Source organism: Ambystoma mexicanum, chromosome 5q, assembly GCF_040938575.1.
Source record: "Ambystoma mexicanum isolate Mex_15411 chromosome 5q, UKY_AmexF1_1, whole genome shotgun sequence".
NCBI classification, from domain to species: Eukaryota; Metazoa; Chordata; class Amphibia; order Caudata; family Ambystomatidae; genus Ambystoma; species Ambystoma mexicanum.
In genome coordinates, this window is record NC_090933.1 from 1,013,272,772 (window position 1) to 1,013,295,126 (window position 22,355).

Sequence of the window (22,355 nt, forward strand, 5' to 3'; positions counted from 1 at the left end):
AGCAGGGGTGTTGCTAGGTCTGGAGAAGATCTGGGGCTACACTAATTCTGGGACTATAGGGATTCGGGCTAGGTGGCCTTTTGTTTGTAGCCTGAGAGCTTCTTTCCAGGGCTACAACCAAAAGGACTAGGGCAATAGCCCCTTCAGCACCCCTCGCCCAGCAATGCCTCTGGTCATAGGTTAAAAAATTGAGTGTATCCTTTTGGAACTCTTCTTGAAATGTGTCTGAGGCTAAAACAAGTGAGTGCACTTTAGAAGATAGTTCAATGACAATTGTGCCCGCCAGTGTTGATGCTTGATCCTGCTTCTCTTATCATATATCAGCCTTTGGGATTCCATCCCATGTGAACCTCAGCCAATTAGTTGTTTGGAAGTCTGGAACCATCAGCTGGAGGAGCCTCTGGCAGCACTCACCTCCTAGGTTAGTGCACCTGCCCCTGTCATGCTTTGTTGTATACTGCTTCTTTTTCCATTTTTCTCCACTTGATGCATATTTGTAGTCTGCCACGCTTCAACCGATGTTCTTTCCTCGATCATTTTATTTTCTGTTCCAGTTGCATTCCCTTTCTGTTTCCCATGCCTTTTCTAAGTTTGATTTTCATGTTTTATTCTGCTGCCGCAGCCTATAGGAAATTAATCGAAAAAGAGGACCAATGCCACTCCAATCCACCTTGAACGTATTGCTTTGGTGACCATGGTGGGAAGGCATTCTCCTCCGTCTATGCTGCTTGTTTTCTCATGGCCTCCAGTTCTTTGGTTTATGCTCTGAATCCAATGGATTTAGATCACGATTGTAGGCCCTCCACTGATCACAGTGAGCTCACTCCAAATCCCAACAGACTTATAGCTCACAAACTATATTGCATTTAAAATCCCTGAACCCTAATCAATGGCTTTCACTGCACCTTGGCCAGTTACTGCTTTATTCCAGGCCTTGGAGAATTGATATACTGTCCAGATGAATGATCTATGTCTATATTATTGGTATATGCTTGCATGAGTCAGATACATTAACAATGCCATTGTCATATAGTGAAACATTTCTGTGAAACATTGGACCTCATTATCAGTGTGGTGGTCCGGAAACAAGGGTGCTGGTAAAATTACCGTCACCCTTGTTTCCAGACCGCCACACTCCGAGTCTGCCTGCCGGGGCTGCTGTACCCGACAGGTCTGACCTTGCAGGGCACAGCAGCCCCGGCAGACAGACTCCTCAGGGAAGCACCGGCACCGTTAGTAGCAGTGCCGGGGCCTCAGTGAACCCATTCCCACAGAGTCCTATAGGACTCCACAGGAATGGGGACTAACATTTTACGGCACCTAGCTTCCGTGATTTGTAATGTCCCAGTGGCACTGGGATGCTAGGTGGCAGAAACAGTGTTACGAGGTCGGTGCCAACCCACTGGTATCACCAGCAGGTTACCGCCAACCCCGTAATTAGCCTCACTAAGTTTTCCAGTTTCATGCATTTTTTCTTCACATTTTGTAATGCATGATTGAACTTAGAAACGTTGAAGTATTAGAAAAGGAGCAAACTACATATATTTGGCAAATATGGTTTAAAATGGGATTTATTTAGTAACCTGATTTTAGGGCTGTTGGCACATGTAACATTAAGTCTTTGAAGGCAAAGTGAAGCTCAGTTAATTCACTCAGACGCTGGTCAAAGGCAATCTCCAGAGTGCTTTCCAAAGCCAGTGGCAAGCTTTTCAGCTGAGATCATTGAATCGACCTTGAGTTAAAAGTAAATGCTCAATATGGACATATGGGATGTGGGAACTTATATATGTGTGTGTGTGTGTGTATGACAGCTGGATCCGGGAGACCATGTTACTCTGTGGTTTCAGTCACAGACTGATATCTGAAGTACAGTGGGAGCATTTTTAGACAGTATTCAAAGGGAATTCTATGATATCAGCAGAAAGAGTGTTCAAGGAGAAAAGTGAAAAATGTTACAAGTATAAAAACAGCAGTAGCAGAACCTGAGGCAGGATTTGTGACTACCAAGTAACTGCTGTTGGGATATCTTTCACTTTAGTTAATAGTGATGAGAGACGCACAGACTGGGATCACATCAATGCATATCCCATCAAGGTGCATTGTTCTTGTAGATGTCTATATCCATGATATACTGTCATTCCACACCCAGTATTTCAATAGCTCAGACTTAGTTGTTATAGAACTAGGCTAGACAGTGACAACAACTTAACATTCCTTTTAAGAGGGACCAGAGGCAGTGACCTTGGGCTTCAATGAGTTTCATTGTTAGTCTTCCTGGAGACATCATTGATTTGAGCTGCTAATCCCTTCTTTCTTCTAACCCCGATAGGGCATCACAGATTCTGAACAGTACACGCATAACTGTAAGAAACGAGGGCTACCATCAGCTGGTCTAGAGCACACATCACAAATGATGCAGAAGATTCCACTGTGCTTGATGGAGAATGTGATTGCAGTCTTGTTGTGGAAGTTGAATTATGTCAGAATAGACATGGCAAAGCAAGTAGGCTAACAGACGCACACTGAATTCAAATCTTAATGATGTATCATTGTAAGGCCATTTTAAAGTACATGACCTAAACCAAATTAGTTCAGTTTCAAAGCTCTAAAATTACCAATATTGCATCTTCTTAAATGTACACTTCCTGCCATAGTGCTAACCTATGTCTTACTGCATACCAAAATCTCAGGTATTCTTCTTCCCTAAACAACACAGAAATCTTCGAAACATGCTGTGCAAACATGTGGCCTGGTGGGGATTTTAGATTAGAAATAATCCAGACCTTTCTATGTGCCTTATACATTACTTGTACTTACAGCCATATCGTATGTGGACATGTGTTCCACCTGGTAACAGACCACCAATACTTAACTTTGTGCTGGGTGGGTGCCAGAGCTGGTTAGGGGCATCCAGAGAGTGTCCATAGCTAAATGATATTGGGTGGTGTGAATTGCTGTTTTCATAAGGAAAGGAATGTCCCAGATACTTGTTTGCCTTGGAATATAATTTCTCCTTGTTCATGAAGATTGTTTTTTAGATCCTGCAGGCAAAGGTGAATTCACAGGCATACACATTTAATTGTATACAAAGCCAAGTTGCCACCCTTATCAAGGTTTATCAAAATTCAACATTTGAAGGAAATCATTTTGGAAGGACATCTTTTGAATACATGTTTCTTTTTGCATGTAATGGATTTAGCCACCAGTAACACCCATGTTTCCAGATATCATATTAAAATCCCACAGGTGTTCAGGTACAATATTTACCACTGACCAGTAATGCCCTCCCTCCTCGGGTCATATTGCCTAATTACACATAATTAGATTGTAGCATGCATACATATGCCAAGATCCTATTAAGGGATAACAGAACGTTTATAAACAGCGCATGTTTGGGTAACACTGGAATGCATCTGGGCAACAGAGAAGAGGCTCCTGCAAAATCCCCCTGAGAATGGAGTGAATATCAAGATAGATTGCACTCACAAAAGCTAATAACGGTATATGAAGTCGCAACACTAATTTAAGCTAGTTTTAATCACACAATTGTGACATATATGTTCAGATGGAACAAGCAAATACTGCTAATAGAACCTCAACCTCACCATCTGAGCATTACATTTAATAAACGTTCTTGGGACCTTTTTAGAATCTCACTGTATTTTCCAAAACACAAGTAACCACATGTAGGAACGCATTGTGTATTCCAAATCAATGCACACATGTTGTAAACACACCTAAGTTCATGCTTCAGTAATATCTATGCAAACTGATTAAGGTAAAATCCCATTCCTTAAAAAGTGAAATCGTCTCCTATGTTGTTAATGGTTTACACTGAAGCCAGAGGCCTCCATAGGAGAGGTTCTGGGAGTAAAGCTGCACAAAAGAGTATGCCTATGCCAAAAGGTGGGACATTCATACACATTTCCTTCGTGAAAATATGGCCATATAGCATAAGATAATGTTGGTGTATCTGAATTCAGATCAGTGGCATTCCTCCTCTAAATGACAATGTAAGAGGAGAGGAAAGCAATTACTGCAAAGCACTGACAGTGTCAAAGAAAAGAAAACCAATTATGTACACATTTCCATAGAAAAGGCTTACTAAATATACACTTTTGAAGTGTACTCCCATGGCTTATAATAAGGACTTCCAGCATTCATAGCAGCCAAATGTGACTGATGTATTTCTCTTTAAAGAAATATTCATGGATGGAAATAGTTTCTGTAGATTAAAGAAATAAGGCACCGAATGGCTCTAACAGACACCCAGAGCATCAGAAAGGAAATGCATCACATGTTAAGTAAATGAGTAAAGTAGACCTACAATATTTAACAAGTATTTTCATACATTTGCATTGGTTTAAAAAACAAAAAATGCCAATCTTTGGTGTTGCAGACCACATTGAAAATTATGAAAACGATGCAAATAAGTTTTGCCTGAAGGTCGCACTCTTTAAAAGGAGAAGTCAGGGCAGTGATGGGGACAGGAGGATACAATGACCGACTAATGACATAGGTCTGTTTCGATTTATAGCATAAAAAAGTCGTATCATGTTCTTATTAAGTAACGCAAGTCCACTGACTCCATGGACTGAAGATAAAATGCATGGCTCATGCTCTTTCAGATCGCCATCCTCCACCATCAATCTCCTCAACCATCCATCTCTTAATATTGACCAACTCTTCGTGTTGTTCTCTGTTTTCATTTGCCCAGAATAATCACAAGTTGTAATATTTAGCTCAAACAACACTGCTTTGATGTTGCAACAAGCACTGACTCTAAATGGACGCGTGCAGCATCACCAGATACAATGATAACAAGGTAAGCGTTGCTGCCTCGCACTGAGCCCAGGCCACGCGCCAGGCATCTTGACTCCCAATGCCTGATTTGCTGCTCCTACAGCACCACCACAAAGCCTCCTCCTATATCTGGTTGTAAACATCCTCAGTGGTACTTTTTCAGAATTGTTAGGTATTGCACTAACTATAAAAAGACAGGCTCCGATTATGGACAGATATAGTTTGGCATCATGACATAGACCTTTTATATTATTATTATTATTATTATTATTATTATTATTATTATTATTTATTTATTTATTTTTTTCTTTTTTTCAGGAATTTATTGAGCACTGTCCTAGCTTTGAGAACCAATGGAGCACTTTAGAAATCATAGGGTGGAGGAAACAAAGAGGAAATCTGAGGTACACAGGGATGGGGAGCTAACAACATGGGAGGGGAAAGGTGGGCAATTTGCCAGCAAGGGGTCTGCAAGCAACCATGGGAGGGAACAGTATGGAGCAAATCACCCAGTGTCATGTACTGTGGGGAGTGTAGGAACCTTTCAACTGAAAGAAATTACAATACACATTTGTTAACACATTTCAACTCTCAAGTTTATGCCTAGATGCTTCAGAATATGCATGGAAACAGTGATGATAAAATGTAATTAGTGATACATTATCAGGCAGAGGATACATTTGAAAAAAATGAATGACCTTTATATGTGATGATGCAGACTATTCTGAAGGTAAACAAGGTTTAGATGTAGGGATTCCTTGAGATTGAAATAGAGTAATATAGTGTATATGTTGAATGACATATACCAAACAGAAATCGACATTGTGTGTGCACAATTGAATGATATCACATTCATACATTGTGAAGAACTGTAAAATGTCAAAGATTTGTAAATTCACGAGACACAATACTGATTACAAGTTAAATCAAATGTGTACTTGGTTTAATATGCATGCAACAGATGAAAGATCGCGTGCACACTTATATAATCATATAAGAAACATTGCCACATCCATCAAAACTGTTTCTAAAAAGGGGTCCTCCAGGGAATATTTACTAGCAAGAAAAGGCACATGACACACAGATGTACTGGCTCCTCTGCCAAACCAGGTATAACAAATCAACCAGCATTAAACAGGATATAACTAGAAAAGTGCAATATGGGAAGAAAACACTTTGTTATAAACCCGATCAATGGTCTTCAGAATGTGTTGCTGAATAGCTCCAAATTAACTAACCAATGTGTGGTGATTTTGAATAAGGTTTATCGGTTTATCATGTAACAGAGTCAACCTATTGGCAAAGACCTGTATACATGTTCTTAAAACCTCTGACAAAATCTTTGGGTGTTTAAAATTCTTTAAGGAAATGAGAAACCTGTGGTGTGAATCAACACACAGACATGTTGCTACCCCATTACATCTACAATTCAATTCCTGGGTGCATGCCTTAGGCAACATTAGAACTTGATATACAAATTTAAATTTCATAAACCCCCTCCTGTATGTACTGATTGCAATCCCATTATATGTTTATGAAACGGTAAAAGAGAAGATACTTTATTCATCAAAGGTAGTTAAATGGCTAGAACGGGCTGGAAGAAGTTCACTAAGTCATTGCAACTGTTTGGGTGATATTTTATACTACTATAGCACAGTAGTTTAAAGCATTCAATTTTTCTTTTTCTTACATGGAGTATTTCTGACGCATATATCAATTAACTATTTAAAGATCAGCAGTTGCCCCAGCCACATTGATATTGAGATTTAAAAATACCTGTATAAGCTAAAATGTTCTGTAAGATAATGATTCCATCCAGTACATATATTTTCTCTTTTCTTCCTACTCTGGGAGTACCCTACTGTGTGTGCTGATTCATACATCTTCGGCTGTTCCTAATAAAGAGTTGCAAAAATGTATTAGGCAGTTCCGTATGTGAAAGTGAAATCAAAAGAACGGAACATCTGGAAGATATCATGGAACAAACATTACCATCTATCTCTACTTCACTGAAAAAGTTTGAAAAATGTGATGCAGTTTCAAATAAATTGCACATTTGCATAAATGTTGATCCGCCATTTCAAATGCTACAGTGATGGCACATTGCATTATCAATTGTAATTTGGATATATTCGATTACTCGGGTCAATAGATATAAGGGCACAGGTGAAGGGGTTACAGTGATCCTTGAAGATAATGTACATACTATGATTATCTGAACCATGCTCAAATAGCAAATTCAGCAGAACATTCTTGCCTTTGAATCTTACCAGTAATATTTATTTAGTGGTAATGTGTATCATTTGTTAGCTTCCCCATACCAGCCCCTTCATTTTAGATACCTTTGATCACTTGTTCTCAATTTAGGACTAGGAGCCCCACTCCCATGTACTCATTTTAGTTGATTTTAATTTGTGGGGCTATATGCACACATATACATGAGGTATACGTTTGAAAATAATCATTGTTTTATGAGAAAATAAACTCTCTTGATGTGCTAACTTCTTCTGAGGTTAATCACAATATGGATGAAACCAATGTGACTGATAATCAGGGACATCCACCTACAATTTTCCAAACTTGGACCATGGACCCGGCTTGGATCTGATCTTCGATATTATGACAGTCCAGAGCATGTTGGACTTAACAGACATGTACATATTTCTTCACCACGTAGGTGGCATGAACAGACTGATTTATTGCAGATGTCTTTTTATCAATGGCTAAATCTTACGGCATGCAGTATTGGATCCTTCACATTGCATCTGTTTGCAAAGTAACTGATCAAAATTCTCACCAAGCACAGTTACCATAAAAAGATTGCATCAGATTGTATTACCACATTTACCACATTAATTGAGTAGAGAATGACAACTGGCTGTCAACAGTGATCCTAAATTCATGACTGAGGGATGGGGTGTGCAGAGATGTAGATGCAACTAGATAAGAGGCATGTCCTTGGCACAATCCCAGGAGTAGGACATTCATGATATCACCATTCTGGCATAGGCAGCTGTACTACATCCAATCCTGCAATGTTCCCAGGCAATCAAACACTATCAAAGCATCAACAGATCCACTGCGGGAATTCTGGTTCTGGGTATCATTACAATTTAGGTAACACCAAATACAAACAATCTTCACTATCTGAGCTAGCAGATACCTAATGACATTACAAACAAGAGGTGAGAGAGGTCGACCTCCAGCAGCTCAGTCAGAAGACATTTCGAAGCAGTACTATCTGATTTCACTCCATCAGCAAAGAACCACTCCAATAAAGCTCAGGCCCCTTGATCACATTACAGTACTACATGTAATTGGTTAAAATGCCATGGTCCATGGTATCAAATGCTGCAAACAAATCTAACAGTATAAAAGTAGCTGGAATACCTGGATTCCTCCCAACTAGCAGCTTCTGTCCATCAATAGGGCCAGTGTTTCTGTTCTCTTATATGGATGGAATCTCCATTGATAATTAGGTAGGGGATTGTGCTTTTTCAAATAACAAGAGAATTGATCTAGAAATTCTCCTTCTAGGAGTTATAAAGTGAAGGGCCACGATGGCCGAGAACCTGGATTTTCTGTAATGAAACATGGTGCTGCTAAATCTTCTGACACAGTCGAGGAGTGATGATTAAGAACAATTGCCCAAAATGGGTTCAACAAAAATGTAGATGGTCCTAGGTTTCCAACCCAAAATTGACATTATTTTCGAATACAACCTCAAAATGTTCAAAGCCATTGTGACCCCTATCTGGAGACTGCTGATTCCAGTCACAAACAAGGATTCAAGATTATCACTGGCTGTCCCAGAAGTGCCCACTTCAGTTCCAATGCTTTCAGAAGACGGCAATCCTTCCTAATCAAATTGCAGAGTATTCACACACATTTGAATCAATCTAATGAGAACTACTGAACTTTCCATCTAAATTATGCCTTCCTTGGCATCTCCCCAGGCTCTTTAAGACTCTTTCATCTTTTTCTTGGATAATATTGAATCTACAAATTAGGATATGTATAGCTTGAATAGATGCTCTGCTCCATTGACCCCTAACTCTGAGACTGTTGCAACCTGCCTATTCTTCAAGTCTATTTCAGCTTCAGGGTACATTTTCTTGTCAGAAATATAAAGTATTTACAGAGAAGGCTTGTCGCTGTCACGATACATCTATTAAAGAGAACATTGTGATGTTTTATCCTTATTCAACTAGTGTTGACCCTAGAATTTCCATGCACTACAGCCCCATAGTTAATACTTCTTTCCTGGATATGATCATTATAAATGTGGCCAATCAGCAACTCATAGATTACACTGAATGTTACAATGACTGGTGATCGGAATTCCGGCCATCCAGAGTGACACACTTTCAATTCTTCTACTATAGGATAATTTGGCCACAGTTGATGCAATCAGTCATGCAAATCTTCAAAAGCTGTATGTTTCCCTCTGATGCTCATCGCTTATGTCCTCTCAAACAGAGAAACTCAGATTAAAATCAGGCTATGTACTTTCTGTTTCTACCACTCTCCTCAGTTGAGCCTGAAATGGTTTAATTCTTCCATCATGCTCTTTAATCTTTAAGTCAAACCCTTTACCATGTCCTATTTGGCCACCTTTCAGACATATGCAAACAAGACAAATAGTCTTCAGATTACAAGGATCCCCAATGTCCTTCTACACATTCTAAATTGCCTTCTTTTGACCTAGGATTGCATGATGGGGACCACCTCTCCCTTAAACTTAAAAGATGAAGATTATTTACTTTGGAAATAATATGCCATTAACCCTTACTTTTCAGGTGGCTCTGGTTTCTCAAAGTAACATCTTACATGTTGGCTTCAGTAACATTTCCTGGTGTTGTTTTAAATAATGTTTGTACCCTTATTCCACACATTCTGGACATCTCTAAGAAGACACACTACCAGCATTATGTCCTGATAAGCATCCTTCCCCTCCTGACCCAGAAACTAGTCACCTTTTCAATATTCTTGTCATGTCTTAAGGCACTTATACAACTACTGTAACACCCTCCTGCTTGGCTTCCATGACATTCTGACCCAGCCGTTTAAGATTATTCAAAACAAGGCTGCTAGATTTTCCCCTGACCTTCCTGTCATTATACCACCCAAATTATTTATTTTCTTTAAATTGGCCTTTTGATAACAAACATATCTGTGTCATTCACAGGGTCTTTTGGTATTGGCCACCCAGAGCCTTACAATCTGCAGGCTCTTTGCTGACACTGATTGTGTCATAACATATTTCATGTCCCTCCCTTTAGAATTATTTCTCTATCACCATCACGTCTCTGGAGAACCATCTATAGCCCGGGAAACATTCCTTTTCAGGACATCTTTCTTGTTGGACTCTTAATCTGCTACAGTGTCATGGCATTTGACAGGATGTTTTTTGTTATTTAATTCAGCCACTTTAATCTTGATTTGCTCTGCTTTGCTCTCCTAACAGACACTTAGGACTTATGTGCACTTATATTATGGGAAATTACTTGCTTATATTTTTGACTTGTTGTAACACTTAAGACTTTTACCCAACCCCTTGCTCCTACTATAATCGCTTAGCAATTAAATGATAAAAATCTATCTGCATTCCATTACAATGAGCGTCCATACTCCCTCCACCTTTGTTCCAAGGTGTTATGAAGTGACTTTTCTGTGTGTGGCCCTTTATAAAACACTATCAATAAAAACATATGTTCTTTAGTTTCATTATAGTAAACCGTGCTTTTGTATTAGACTGAGCATCTCTAAATATACTGGAGAATTAGTATGTTTTAGCCTGCAGAATTACATTTATAGGTCAATAAATGAGCGCTGTAAATTGCAATATCTAATACAAAATGGGAGTTATTCTAGCTGTGTTTTAAATGTCATCCTTCCCTTTCAAGATTCAATATATCTGAAGTGAACCAGTTGTTATTTTGATGTGTAGTTGATTTGATCTAATACTTCACCAAAGGGCCCATATCATCTATCATTAGAATGCATTTGTTTTTTAAAATCTACTATAGTAGTTCATTGGGTGATAGAGAAAAGTCTGATCTAACAGACAGAGAATATCACTTTGAATGAAACTCTGCTGAAGCAAGTGAATGTAGTCTATTACTTATATTGAGAATATATTTTCTATTGTCAGGGGACGAGGTAGATCTAAATGCATTGCATACAACACACATATGAAAAAGGCACCAAGATCATTCAGTTCTACATTTAGATGTGGAACTAAGCATACATGCTTGCCAGTTTAATGATTAGGACCAGAAGAACATTGGTAAAGCCCAGCATCTCCATTAAAATGAAATATCAAAAATAATGTAAACATACAGCTACATTAATATTTCCACTTACAATAAAGGCAAACACGGAATTACATTTCCCCCACATCAATAATATGGAGTACAAACCGAAAATGTCTGAGTAATTTGTATAAGGTTCATTTCAACATTATAGCAACATCCATTTTTCAACATGAACACATTAATTGCATTATATGCAGCGAAGGGAAAGCACTTGAATTCCAAACATAATATTGCTTATTAATTCATCAAATCACTGAGGGGCATAACATCCCAACAGCAGCGTGCCTATGCATATACATACATCTAACATCACATTAATACAAACACATGATCAAGACATTAGACAACAGATCATAAAAACTTGCAACAATTATATACAAACATCGAATTCAAATGTCCACATTGCCCACTGATATGTGACAGTTGCATACCAACTGAATATAACATAATTAAGATGTGATTTAAAATAAATAAATGCTTCATGACTTGTTTCTATCAATGTGATAAATTAATTTGTCAACCAAAGTAGCATCCTCAATTGAAAGTGTATCATGTCTTGTCACCTTTAAATCCTGTCGGAATTCTATTACTGAAACAGATTGTGTACATCACATTGGTGATTTATCAGAAATGTATGTGCATGGTTCAGTGGCTGCGGGTAACAACCTTTGAGCCAACTACTTTTTAACATGTCACATCATTGCAAAAGCAAATATTTTGTGCACAGTTCTGTCATCTACCTGCTAAATTGTAAGTATAGAGAGTCAGCGGCTGCAGATAAATTCCTTTGAACCAACTACTTGCTACCCCCCTTTCAACTACAACCTGTGGGTAACAACCATTGAGCCGACAACTTTTTCGCCATTACAACATTGTAAAAGTAGATATCTTGTACACTGTTTTGTCAGCTACCTGGACAATTGAGATTACAGGAGAGTCTGTGGCTGCGGGTGACTACCTTCGGGCCGACTACCTGTTACTTGTGCCTCCTCTCATTTAAGAACCATCTGAGGAGCACCCCTTGTTGAGAACTTTTAGTTATCTGTAACACTAGTCGAGAATCAGCCTTTAACTTCCTAAACTCTAGAACCAAAGTAACGCTAAAATTAGGATTATTGTGATAATAATTAATTTGTCCTATATAGCATCCTCAGTTGAAAGTATGCCTCATGTTTTGTCACCTTTAAATCCGGTTGGAATGCCATTCACCTTAGTAATCTTATGAATTTGATGGTGCCAGTGGTGTGTGTCTGGATAGTTTGTGCTCTATAATTGATCAATCTTGAAATGTTGGTAACAATATTGCAATATTGCGACAAGTATGTGACCTCATCTAAGCAAAGTAGGATTGAAAAATCTAATATTTGTATAACCTTGAACGAAGCGGTTATCAAACTATTTTGAACATTATTAATCTTAGTAATTCTCTGTTCTGTTCAATTCTATATTCTCTTTTGACATTATTCAGTATGCTGCCAAAACGCTCATCAAACACACATTTGATAAAGTGCTAGTGAATTGAACAGCAAACCATTTTTAACAATAGTTAGGAATACACACAATTCTACAAAATGTACAGTACATATTTATACACTGTTTAACACTAGCAAATGTTCACATTTCATATAGTTATTTTACAAATATGTTGTGAATTTTGCAGCTGTGGGACACCCACATGTCGTGGTCTTACCTTCATAATATACTTTAAAACCGTGAGCGCTAACTGCAAAGTCACTCGTCAAACGCAAGGAAAAAATCGATCCTGTACTGGTTACTGGTGCAGGAATGTGAAATCCTGTCAATCTAAAATATAAACATAAAAAGATGTGTTAGTTAATAACTCCAAAGGAGCACACCATAACACTACAAATGAGCAGCTGATCACAACAACCCTTGACAAGTTACAAACAATATGTAGTTATTACATGTTGTATTATTTTACATTAAGAATTGTGCTTGAAGCACTCAGCCTGTCTAGCCGTCTAGAGGAATCAGTCATATAGTGTGCAGGGCATTACACATGGTAATTATGAAACAAGATGTCTCTTCAATAGAACATTGGTGATTTGAAGAAGAGCTTTTCACAGCCTGCATATTCAGAAATGATCACAGTATTGTTATAGTCAATTGTATTCCATGTTTATGATACATATGCATTGCTTTTCGTAATGTAGATCAATTACCCTAGGAATGGTTTATTGCTGTTATGAAAAACAGAAGAACAATCACCTCTTGCATGCAATTATGGTTTAAAGAAAAACAAGGACGCCATTTCTAAGGTGGAAGGTTCCTAAAGAAATAGGACCTACAAAAATCATGTTCTTGATATTTTAAATGTCAGGACCCATGTCATACAATGGGGTCAAGAATGTGCTCAACGCATATAGTGAGAAAGAGCAACATGAGGGAAGTGGTGAATGATTGAAGCAAAGGGGAGCCTTGGGAAAAGAGGGGTGAAAGGAAATGGGAGAGATAGTGCACAAAGGAATAGTGTGTGTTAGTGTTGATGAGTAAGGAAGACTGCATTGGTGAACTTGAAGTGGCAAAGGGGACTGGATAGTTGGAAATAAGGGGAAATAAAGGGGCTTGATGAGGGTTTTCCCGAGAAAGGAAAAGAGATTCATCAAAAGTCTGGGAAATGAAAGGAAAACTCTGTATATCACTATAGTTAAGGTTAGTATCAAATTCCATAGGACACCCGGAAATTGAATTGCCAATATCAACTACACCTCCTCAAAGGAATTCTTACTTTCCTCACTTCCCTTGGAAGATAAATGTCTTGGCTCGCTCTAGGCAAGACCACTGCAATAGCCTTTTACTCAAGTTACTCTCTCCTTCTCTTTGACCCTCTCCAGCTGATCCAGAATAGGACTGCAAAACCTATCCTTCACCAAAAGCCCAGGGACTACTTCTCTCCAGCCTTAAAAACTCTCCACTGGCTCCCGGTTGCTGCAAGGATGCCATTCAAATCCCTCTGCATCATCCACAAGGCTGTTTGTGGCAAGAACCAAGCTGCAATTTGCCTGCAATAAATACTCTCCCTCCAGATATTTACATTCCTCCGGCACCAACTCTCTGTGTGTTAAGCGCTTCACTAAGCAGCAAGCTGTTGGCTGATCTAATTCCTCAGCTGCCGCTATGGAACAGCCTTCCCATTCCTCTCTGTCTTGACCCAGATCTCCTTAAATTCCAGAATCTCCTCGAGACTCTTCAAGACTTCCCTTTTCACCTCCTCCTTCCCCTCCTCCAGTTTCTACTAAATCCCACAGTTGCTGAGATTGGTGACCAGGACCTTTATGTGTTCTCCAGTGCCCTGGCCTCCCACACCAAATCGCCTTCACCCTCAGCCTCCCCCCCCAGCTTTTCTCCTTGGTGCCCACTGGCCTGTGTCACCACTGGCCCGCACTTACATATTCATTGGCAGCTGACCACTAGACCTATGCACGTATGGATGCACACTCCCTACCACTTGATACACCTAGAACTTACCCTCCTTCCCCACCACTCCTTCATCCCTCTCTTTCTCTGCACTTTCACATTCTGTATGCTCACAAGGCCTAGTAAGTCCGTCTCAATCTTTCATTGTTATATTTGTTTTCATTGCCATGTTCCCTCACTGTTGTCCTGTGGGTGCTTTGAAACAGAATTTACTTGTTGTATAAGTGCCTTACAAATGCACAGAAAATAAAATAAATAAATAATAACTTTTGACTTGCCCCCACCCCTGCACCTCCAACCTCAGAATGGAAATTCTGGGAAAGATTAGTTAAAGAATGAAAAAAAGTTATTTAGAAAGCAAACAAAAAAAAACACTGTTTTTTCAGAGTACTCCCATACATTTTGCCATAGAGAAAAAGTCAACATTTCTGGGCAGTTCAAGGCAAATACCGCTGGATGGAATTTGACAAAATAGGAAACAACTTGGGCATGAAAAGTTGACTTGATTTCTGGGAGGGGCCTGGGGTTATGTCGTCCAGTAGTATTGAAAATATTTGACAGGGAAGGGAATGATATATCCCCCATGGTGCTTAGAAGCAGAGAGGCTAAAAGGCTTTCCAGAAATCACAAAGCAGCCAGTTGTTCCTAAAATTCTGTTGCTAATAACATTTGACTTACTGGATGGATTTGGATGATATTTTCCAAACAGAAAGTTGTCATCATACCACCCCACCTCCCACACCCTCCGTAATGCAATACTTGGGGAAAATATGTTATAAAATGAAAAGTTATTAAGAAAACGAAACACCACAATTTTCATCCAATTAATTTTGCAATAGAGAAAAGGTGCACTATTTGAAAAGCACAGTGAGAAGACTGCTGGGCAGATTTGGATCAACTAAGAAACAACTTGGACACAAATGATTGACTTCATTTCCATGACTGGCTTGGGGTAAACCTAACAAGGAGTTTTTATAATATTTGCCAGAGAAGGTGATGCCCCCTGCTCCTTAAAACCTTTGTATCACCTTTGGTGCTTTGTGGCAGAAAGACTAATACCTTTGAACTTGCTGGAGAACTTAGATGACATTTTCCAAACCAAAAATCTGGCAAGGCCCCCGGCCCCAACATACAAATCCAATTTTAAGTCTACTCCTTTTTATTTTTCCTCAGTTATTGAGCAGTCGTAGCATGCAAAATTGCTTAGCAGATATGGCACTAAGCTTTAACTTAATTTCTTTGACTTGTTTGGATTAAATTTATCCAGCAGTTCTTAACATATTTGAGAGAGACATAGGGGTGCCCCCTGTTCCTTATAACGTTTATGTATATATCAGCCTTGGTGCTTAGCATCGGAGAGGCTGAGAGGATTTATAGAAATGAACACTGATTGTTTTGAAAGACATCGCTTAGATGGCGCTTAGATGGCCTGGCCGTAGGCGCTATATCAATTCCAATAAAAATAGCAATGGCAAGCACATAAAGCTAGCGGTTGGGTGTGGGGAAGAAGACATCATGTGAAGTTGGGGATTTGGTGGGGTGGGTTGGAGAGCCACTTGTGGGTACAAAATGGACGGTTTATCAGTGGAAGACCACAGGACTCTCACAATATTACTGCACCAACAAAGCAAGATGTGCTCAGAAAGAAATGTGTGTCACACAAATCGATGAATGATAGAGGGTAAAGGTAGAGGGTTAGGGAGGGAAAAAAACAATTGAGTGGAGTGAGGGGACCTGGAAAAAGGAAGGGGACACATGTTGAGTGCATGTAAAGACATAGATAACTTTTTTAATTCTGAGCAATTTTTCCCATTATCAAGGGAATAGGTGAACTGTCACTCTGCTGCAGGAATTTCTGTTATTGGAAATGATTACTGTGAAATTATCGAGGGAATAAGGAGTTAGAAAAGAAAGGGTTTAACATCTGCAGTGCTTACATCTACTGGGTAGGTGACAATGGGTTTGCATTTGCATTTCAATCAAGTCCACTTCAAATATGCGCCCCCTGTTGCACAGTTTATGACAACAATGATGACATCACAAATGACAGCACTGGTGACATCACTAATTAAATCTTATATCATATCATGGATGGCATATCATGGATGACATCATTAATGACATCATACATGACATCACTGATGAGATCAATAATGACATCATATATGTCATTATTGATTATACAAGTTAGAATATGTTTTTTCACATCTTTTGATGCACATTTTGTTTCATTACACCTAACGATAGCAACATGACATGGAACAATACACTGATAAAATGACGTGTACAGCATTAATTTGTAGAACTTCAGTTTATGTAAAATAAAAATATGTGACATTATCTGCTGTTTTAATACCACTTATCCCCTGCAATCAACAGGTACTCCATCTTAAATATATTGCCCCCTTTGTGTCGCCCATCACATATGGCATCACTTATGGCATCATAAGTGACATCTTTGGTACAGCAGATGACTTGTGTATGAAAGAGAGATGCAATGTTTAAAAAGTGTGTTTCTGCATTTAGGGGTGGATTCAGGTGCAACGTATTGTTGGAGTTTGCTTTTAACAATACAGGCCATTTACAAGCATGGTATTCTTACACCGCAGAGTTACTCTGTATAGTTTAGGCATTTGCTATGATGAGATACTATTTATAACTTGTTCAATCCCAGAGTTAAATATCTGTATTTTTACCACTTTTGATTAAATAAAACACTGGACGGATTAACACCAAATGAGCAAAAAGCACACTTTTGAGACCTGACAAAAGATCTTCATGCAAGTTTGGTGACAATCCATCCTGCGGTTCTGGCAATAGTCGCAAGCAAAATGTTGTCCCCATTCAAATCGATCTAAATTTTGATCGGTTTTGGAATCTCTAAAACTTTTGCCACCCTTGATGTAACCATACCATACTTTGGGAAAATATTCAAAGTGAGGTCTATATTGTTTTTGCAAGGATTTGTGCACATTCCACAATCAGCACCAAACACCACCACAAATAGAAACTACTCTTCATTCACACGGACCGACCCCTACAACTTTGCCCCCTTGACAAAAACACACCAAGCATTTTAAAATCAGTCAGTTCTATGTTGTTTTTGCCAAGATTTGTCAACCAATGCCAAAGTTAACCCCCAAATATGTTCTTCACCTACACCCAACCCCCTACAACTTTGCCTCCCCACACAAAAATGCAAAGGTCAGGTCTATATTGCTGTCACAAAATTGTGTCTGGATTTGAAATGTATGCATGTATTATATTCACTATGTTTTTATTTTTATTTAAGTTAAGATGAACAATACATTGCAACAAAACATTTCAAATTCACTGAAAAAACCATAGTTAATGTGAAAAGGTTTTGAAGCAAAACCCTTGAAATTTGGGAGCAAGTTTAGGTAAAGCCACCTTAACTACACCCCCTCTGCTATGCAGCAGATGACCACAATGATTACATCAGAGATTACATCACTGATGATATCACTGGTGACATATCTAACTACATCATATACAACTTCCTTGATTACATCACTCAAGACATCAGACATGAGCTCACTTTCTTTCTTTGTTATAATATTTGGGGATCACTCTCTTGGTACATATGTTATTTCAGTATACTTAATATCTATATGAATATGACATAACACAATAGATGTGTACGTATGTAATATGAGTACTTGTGGAGTATTCATTTGTAGTATTTATTAAAAGATGACATTGAAAATATAAATATGTAATATTTTAGAAATATATTTAATTCCATTAAATAGCAAGAAATTAAATACAGGAGTATAATGGGAATACAGAGTAATAGAAACATGTTAAATCCTAAATATTAGAAAAATTATAAATGTACAGATTTACATTTTCAAGTGTGCTCATTATAAAAATAGTTTATCAACATTGTGTTCACTAAATGTGAAGTGTTATAAAAGCACATGTACATCAAAGTACATGCACTTCTGTATTGTCATATATTTTTAGAATTCTAAACATGGGTAATCGAAAAAATATTAATACTACATAATTGCATATATACAAAAGTATGATTGTCAATTGACAATTTACTTTTAGACATGTAATTGGAGTTTTATTACTTTCAGTTATTTTTTTTCTAAATTAATGATGATTTTTTTTTATTCCCCTCTAACAGATGACATGCAAAAGGAAATTAATCTTTACACACTATACTATGTTTGCTGTACTCATATGTGTGAGCACTTCAAATTGTAGACCATACACTAAATTTAATGAAATTACAGGAGAATAAAATGTGCTTTGAAAATATAAATATATACATTGTAATGTAATCAAATCAGATATGATGCTGTATATGATGGCAGAGTGCGTTCTGGGTTTTTGGAGGATTACCAGCTTGTATCGGAGAGTCTTTCCTAACAAGGTCTGCAGTCTGTTGGAGCCTGCTAACTGTGAGCTAACTATGAGCCGGCAAGTCTGTTTACGGTGTCATTTTCTACATCGACTTGCTCCAGGCAGAAGGTTCAATGTTGTTCCTGATGGAATTTGAAATGTTTAGGATGCAGGAGACATGACTAGACCCCCCACTGAATGTGGAAGGGTACCATATTTACCAAGTTAGGGCCAAGAAAGGTGAAGGAGGCAGACCCTGGCTGGTGATTGGTGTTACCCAGAAGATGCTTTCCCGTCAGAATGGTGGTGTGCCTACCGAGGACAATGTTATCACCATGGAGGTACGCCAAGATGATAGTGCAGTAGGCTGGAGGTTGTTGGTTATTAACGTCTACACACCTCCCAGTACACAAGGAAAGTCAATATATAACTATATAGATGACATCTTGTTGGTAAATGAGGGTAACAAGGGGAGTTACCCCATTATACTGGGGGTGAACTAAATGCATGATGTGTTGATGAGAAGCCATGTGCATAGCACCGTAATGTATCACAACAAAGTGTAATGATGCAAATGTTGTGCAACGCCAAGGGAGCCCAGCTATTGAAATGGGGCTTTCCTGTGTGGAGTGTTATCGTATTGAAAGGTTTACATCGGAACACACAGGTACGGGTCCGTTTGACCACAGACAGGGTTGTTACTGCCCCAATAAAGATCTGTAAGGGGGTCAAGCAGGGCTGCGCGCTCACACCTCTGATGTATAATTTATATATGACTGTCTTGCCTGGTACGTATTGGTGCCCAATTGAGTAACGGTTTAAAGATAAATGTTGTAGATCGGTAAGAATCCTAGAAAAGTGGAGACCGCCAAACACCTTCTGACGGAATGTGCTGACTTGGTGTTGAATATATGACAATGTAGGGCAACTTCGTCCACTCCTATGACACTTTTTGGAATTATTGTTTGAACACAGAGAATCAGAATTTCCATATAGCCAAGCACTGACAGTGGGACATAATTAAAAAGTGCCTACACTTAGAAGTAGGCGCATGACAGTTAAACATAGTAAAATATACCCAATAGGGGTGAAAGGACGCCTCAGACCCAGTGTTTATTGAATGTTTTAGACAAGCTGTCAGATAGGTTGTATTGCTTTTACAGGCTTATAAGCTATGTTTTCTTAGAATATATGTGTTTTTAAAGGGAAGTGTGTTTTATAAGATGTTTAATAAAGATGCTCTTATGAGTAGTTTCATGAGATATTAAGATGAGGATATGATGATTACATGGATATAATGTGTATTTTGTAAAGTTATTTTGGAATTAAACACATACATAACTAATAATAATATGTGATGTTATGTCAGATGTCATAAATAATGAAATCAGTGATGTCATAAATGATGTAGTTAGTGATGTCCCCAGTGATGCCATCAGTGATGTCATCTCTGATATCATCATTGTGGTCATAGGATGTGCAACTGGGGCAAGTTGTTAAGGTAGCTTTGCCGGAATTGTCTTTCATGAGTTTTGCAATATTACATGTTCACCTTAATGTCTCTTTAACTAAGGATATTTATGTATTCACTGAAAAAACCTTACTTAAGGTGCAGTTAAGTTGTGCAGATTTAACTCAAGAGAACCCTTGAAATTCAGCAGACGTGGGAAGTCATGACACATCATATCAAAACGTCCATTCCATATACCCTGTTATGCTATAACCCATCCACCCCAAACCCTCCTTCATGTAATTACATTCATCAAGTTCATCAAGTTGGTTTTGCCCAAAAATGCCAGGAAAAAATGTAATAAAATGTCCATGCTCCAATACCCCTTGCCTAGGCCCCTACCTTGAATACACACACTTGTAACAATTCACAACCCATCCACTCACTCAGTGGCAGCTGGAACTATTTTCAATTGTGGGGGGGGGGCATACATATATTTCTCACACATATTTCACAGTGCCCGGGCATAGTGAGGGAGCCCAAACCAACCAATTGGAGTTCTATGGGTTCCCTTTAACCTGAGAAAACCTTTTCAACAATGGGTTAAAATGGTGCACAGTACAGCACCATGTCTGTGAAAAATTGGGGATGGGAGGGGGGAGCCAGACAGTTCACAATTGATTTTGTAGGGTAGCTCCAATCCAAAAACCTAATAGATGCTATTTACCAACACTGAACATAAGCATTTCCCAACATATTTCAATGATGCCTTTCCCTACAATATATGCCAGTATAAAAGCATTTTCCATCTGGTTGTGTGCATACATGTCCATGATGGCTGCTTCAATATCAGACAGTTTTCTAATAGAGGAACATACTCATGTGTTATTTGCATGTAATGCCTATTATGATACTATAAGAAAATATGCCCAGGCTAGCTCTGCCAATATATGATAGTATCTCCACATAAGAACATACGTAAGTTGGCTGCGCCATTAAAATGGCCATGCACCAATAAGAACAACATGCCAGTCTAGGCACGTAATACAACTTGTCATGCTTACTTTACCACAGATGGCCAGGAAAAAAAAATGCCATGCCACTATAAGAAATACCAAGACTGGCTTCATCTAGCCATACAAATTACGACCTATCATGCTTGCTTCATCACAGATGGCCATTAACTATGTCATGCTACCGTAAGAAATGACTAGGATGGCATCATGGAAATGCCAGTCTAGCCACACAATATTACATATCATGTTTCTTTATCATGGTCACATGCACATTACACATATAATGCTACAGAAACAAATGGCTAGACTGGCTGCACCAACATGGCCATCTAGCCACATAAAACCACACATCATATTTGCTTTAACAAGGCCGGATGCCCATTAAAAAATGTCATGCAACAGTAAGAAATGGCTAAACCAAAATGAGATTCGAACACTCATCATGCTGCTTTATTATAAATGCCCAGTAAATTATGTTATTTCACTGTAAGAAATAGCTAGACTGGCTGCCACAAAATGCCTGTCTAGCCACTCAATAGCACACATTAAGTTTGATTGATCATAGACGGAAAATGCTAGAGTAGCGAGATAGGAGTTAATTCCCCCCTGCCACTCACATCCCACACCAAAATCAATTTCTTGGCAGCCGGTCCACCACAAACAAAATTAACACACACTCACTCATTTAAACATACACACTCACATAAACACACACATTACATAATACATAACACAACCTTGTATGTAAGCATACATACATACAAACATATGTCATAAGCATCCAGCACCCACGTATGCACACACACACACCTTTAAAAAGATGGCTTTTTCTCTTACCTTCTACCTGAATCCATCTTTCCCTAGGGACTCCAAATCTCCAGCTCCCATGCTCCACCAGGGCAAACAGAAACCACGTAGTAGTGATAGCTTCCTGGTTCCTGACTTACACAGTGGAGG

General features: G+C 38.6%; 1 protein-coding gene across 5 annotated transcripts in view; it reads right to left on the minus strand.

Moving 5' to 3' along the window:
- The window catches only part of CSMD3 (CUB and Sushi multiple domains 3), a 3,270,409-nt gene that overhangs the window by 2,798,124 nt on the left and 449,930 nt on the right, over nt 1-22,355 (minus strand). For all 5 annotated transcript variants that reach the window (XM_069621531.1, XM_069621530.1, XM_069621528.1 and 2 more), the window contains exon 3: nt 12,811-12,923. In XM_069621531.1, the coding sequence (XP_069477632.1) occupies nt 12,811-12,923 (113 nt within the window). The remainder of the gene's footprint in view (nt 1-12,810; nt 12,924-22,355) is intronic.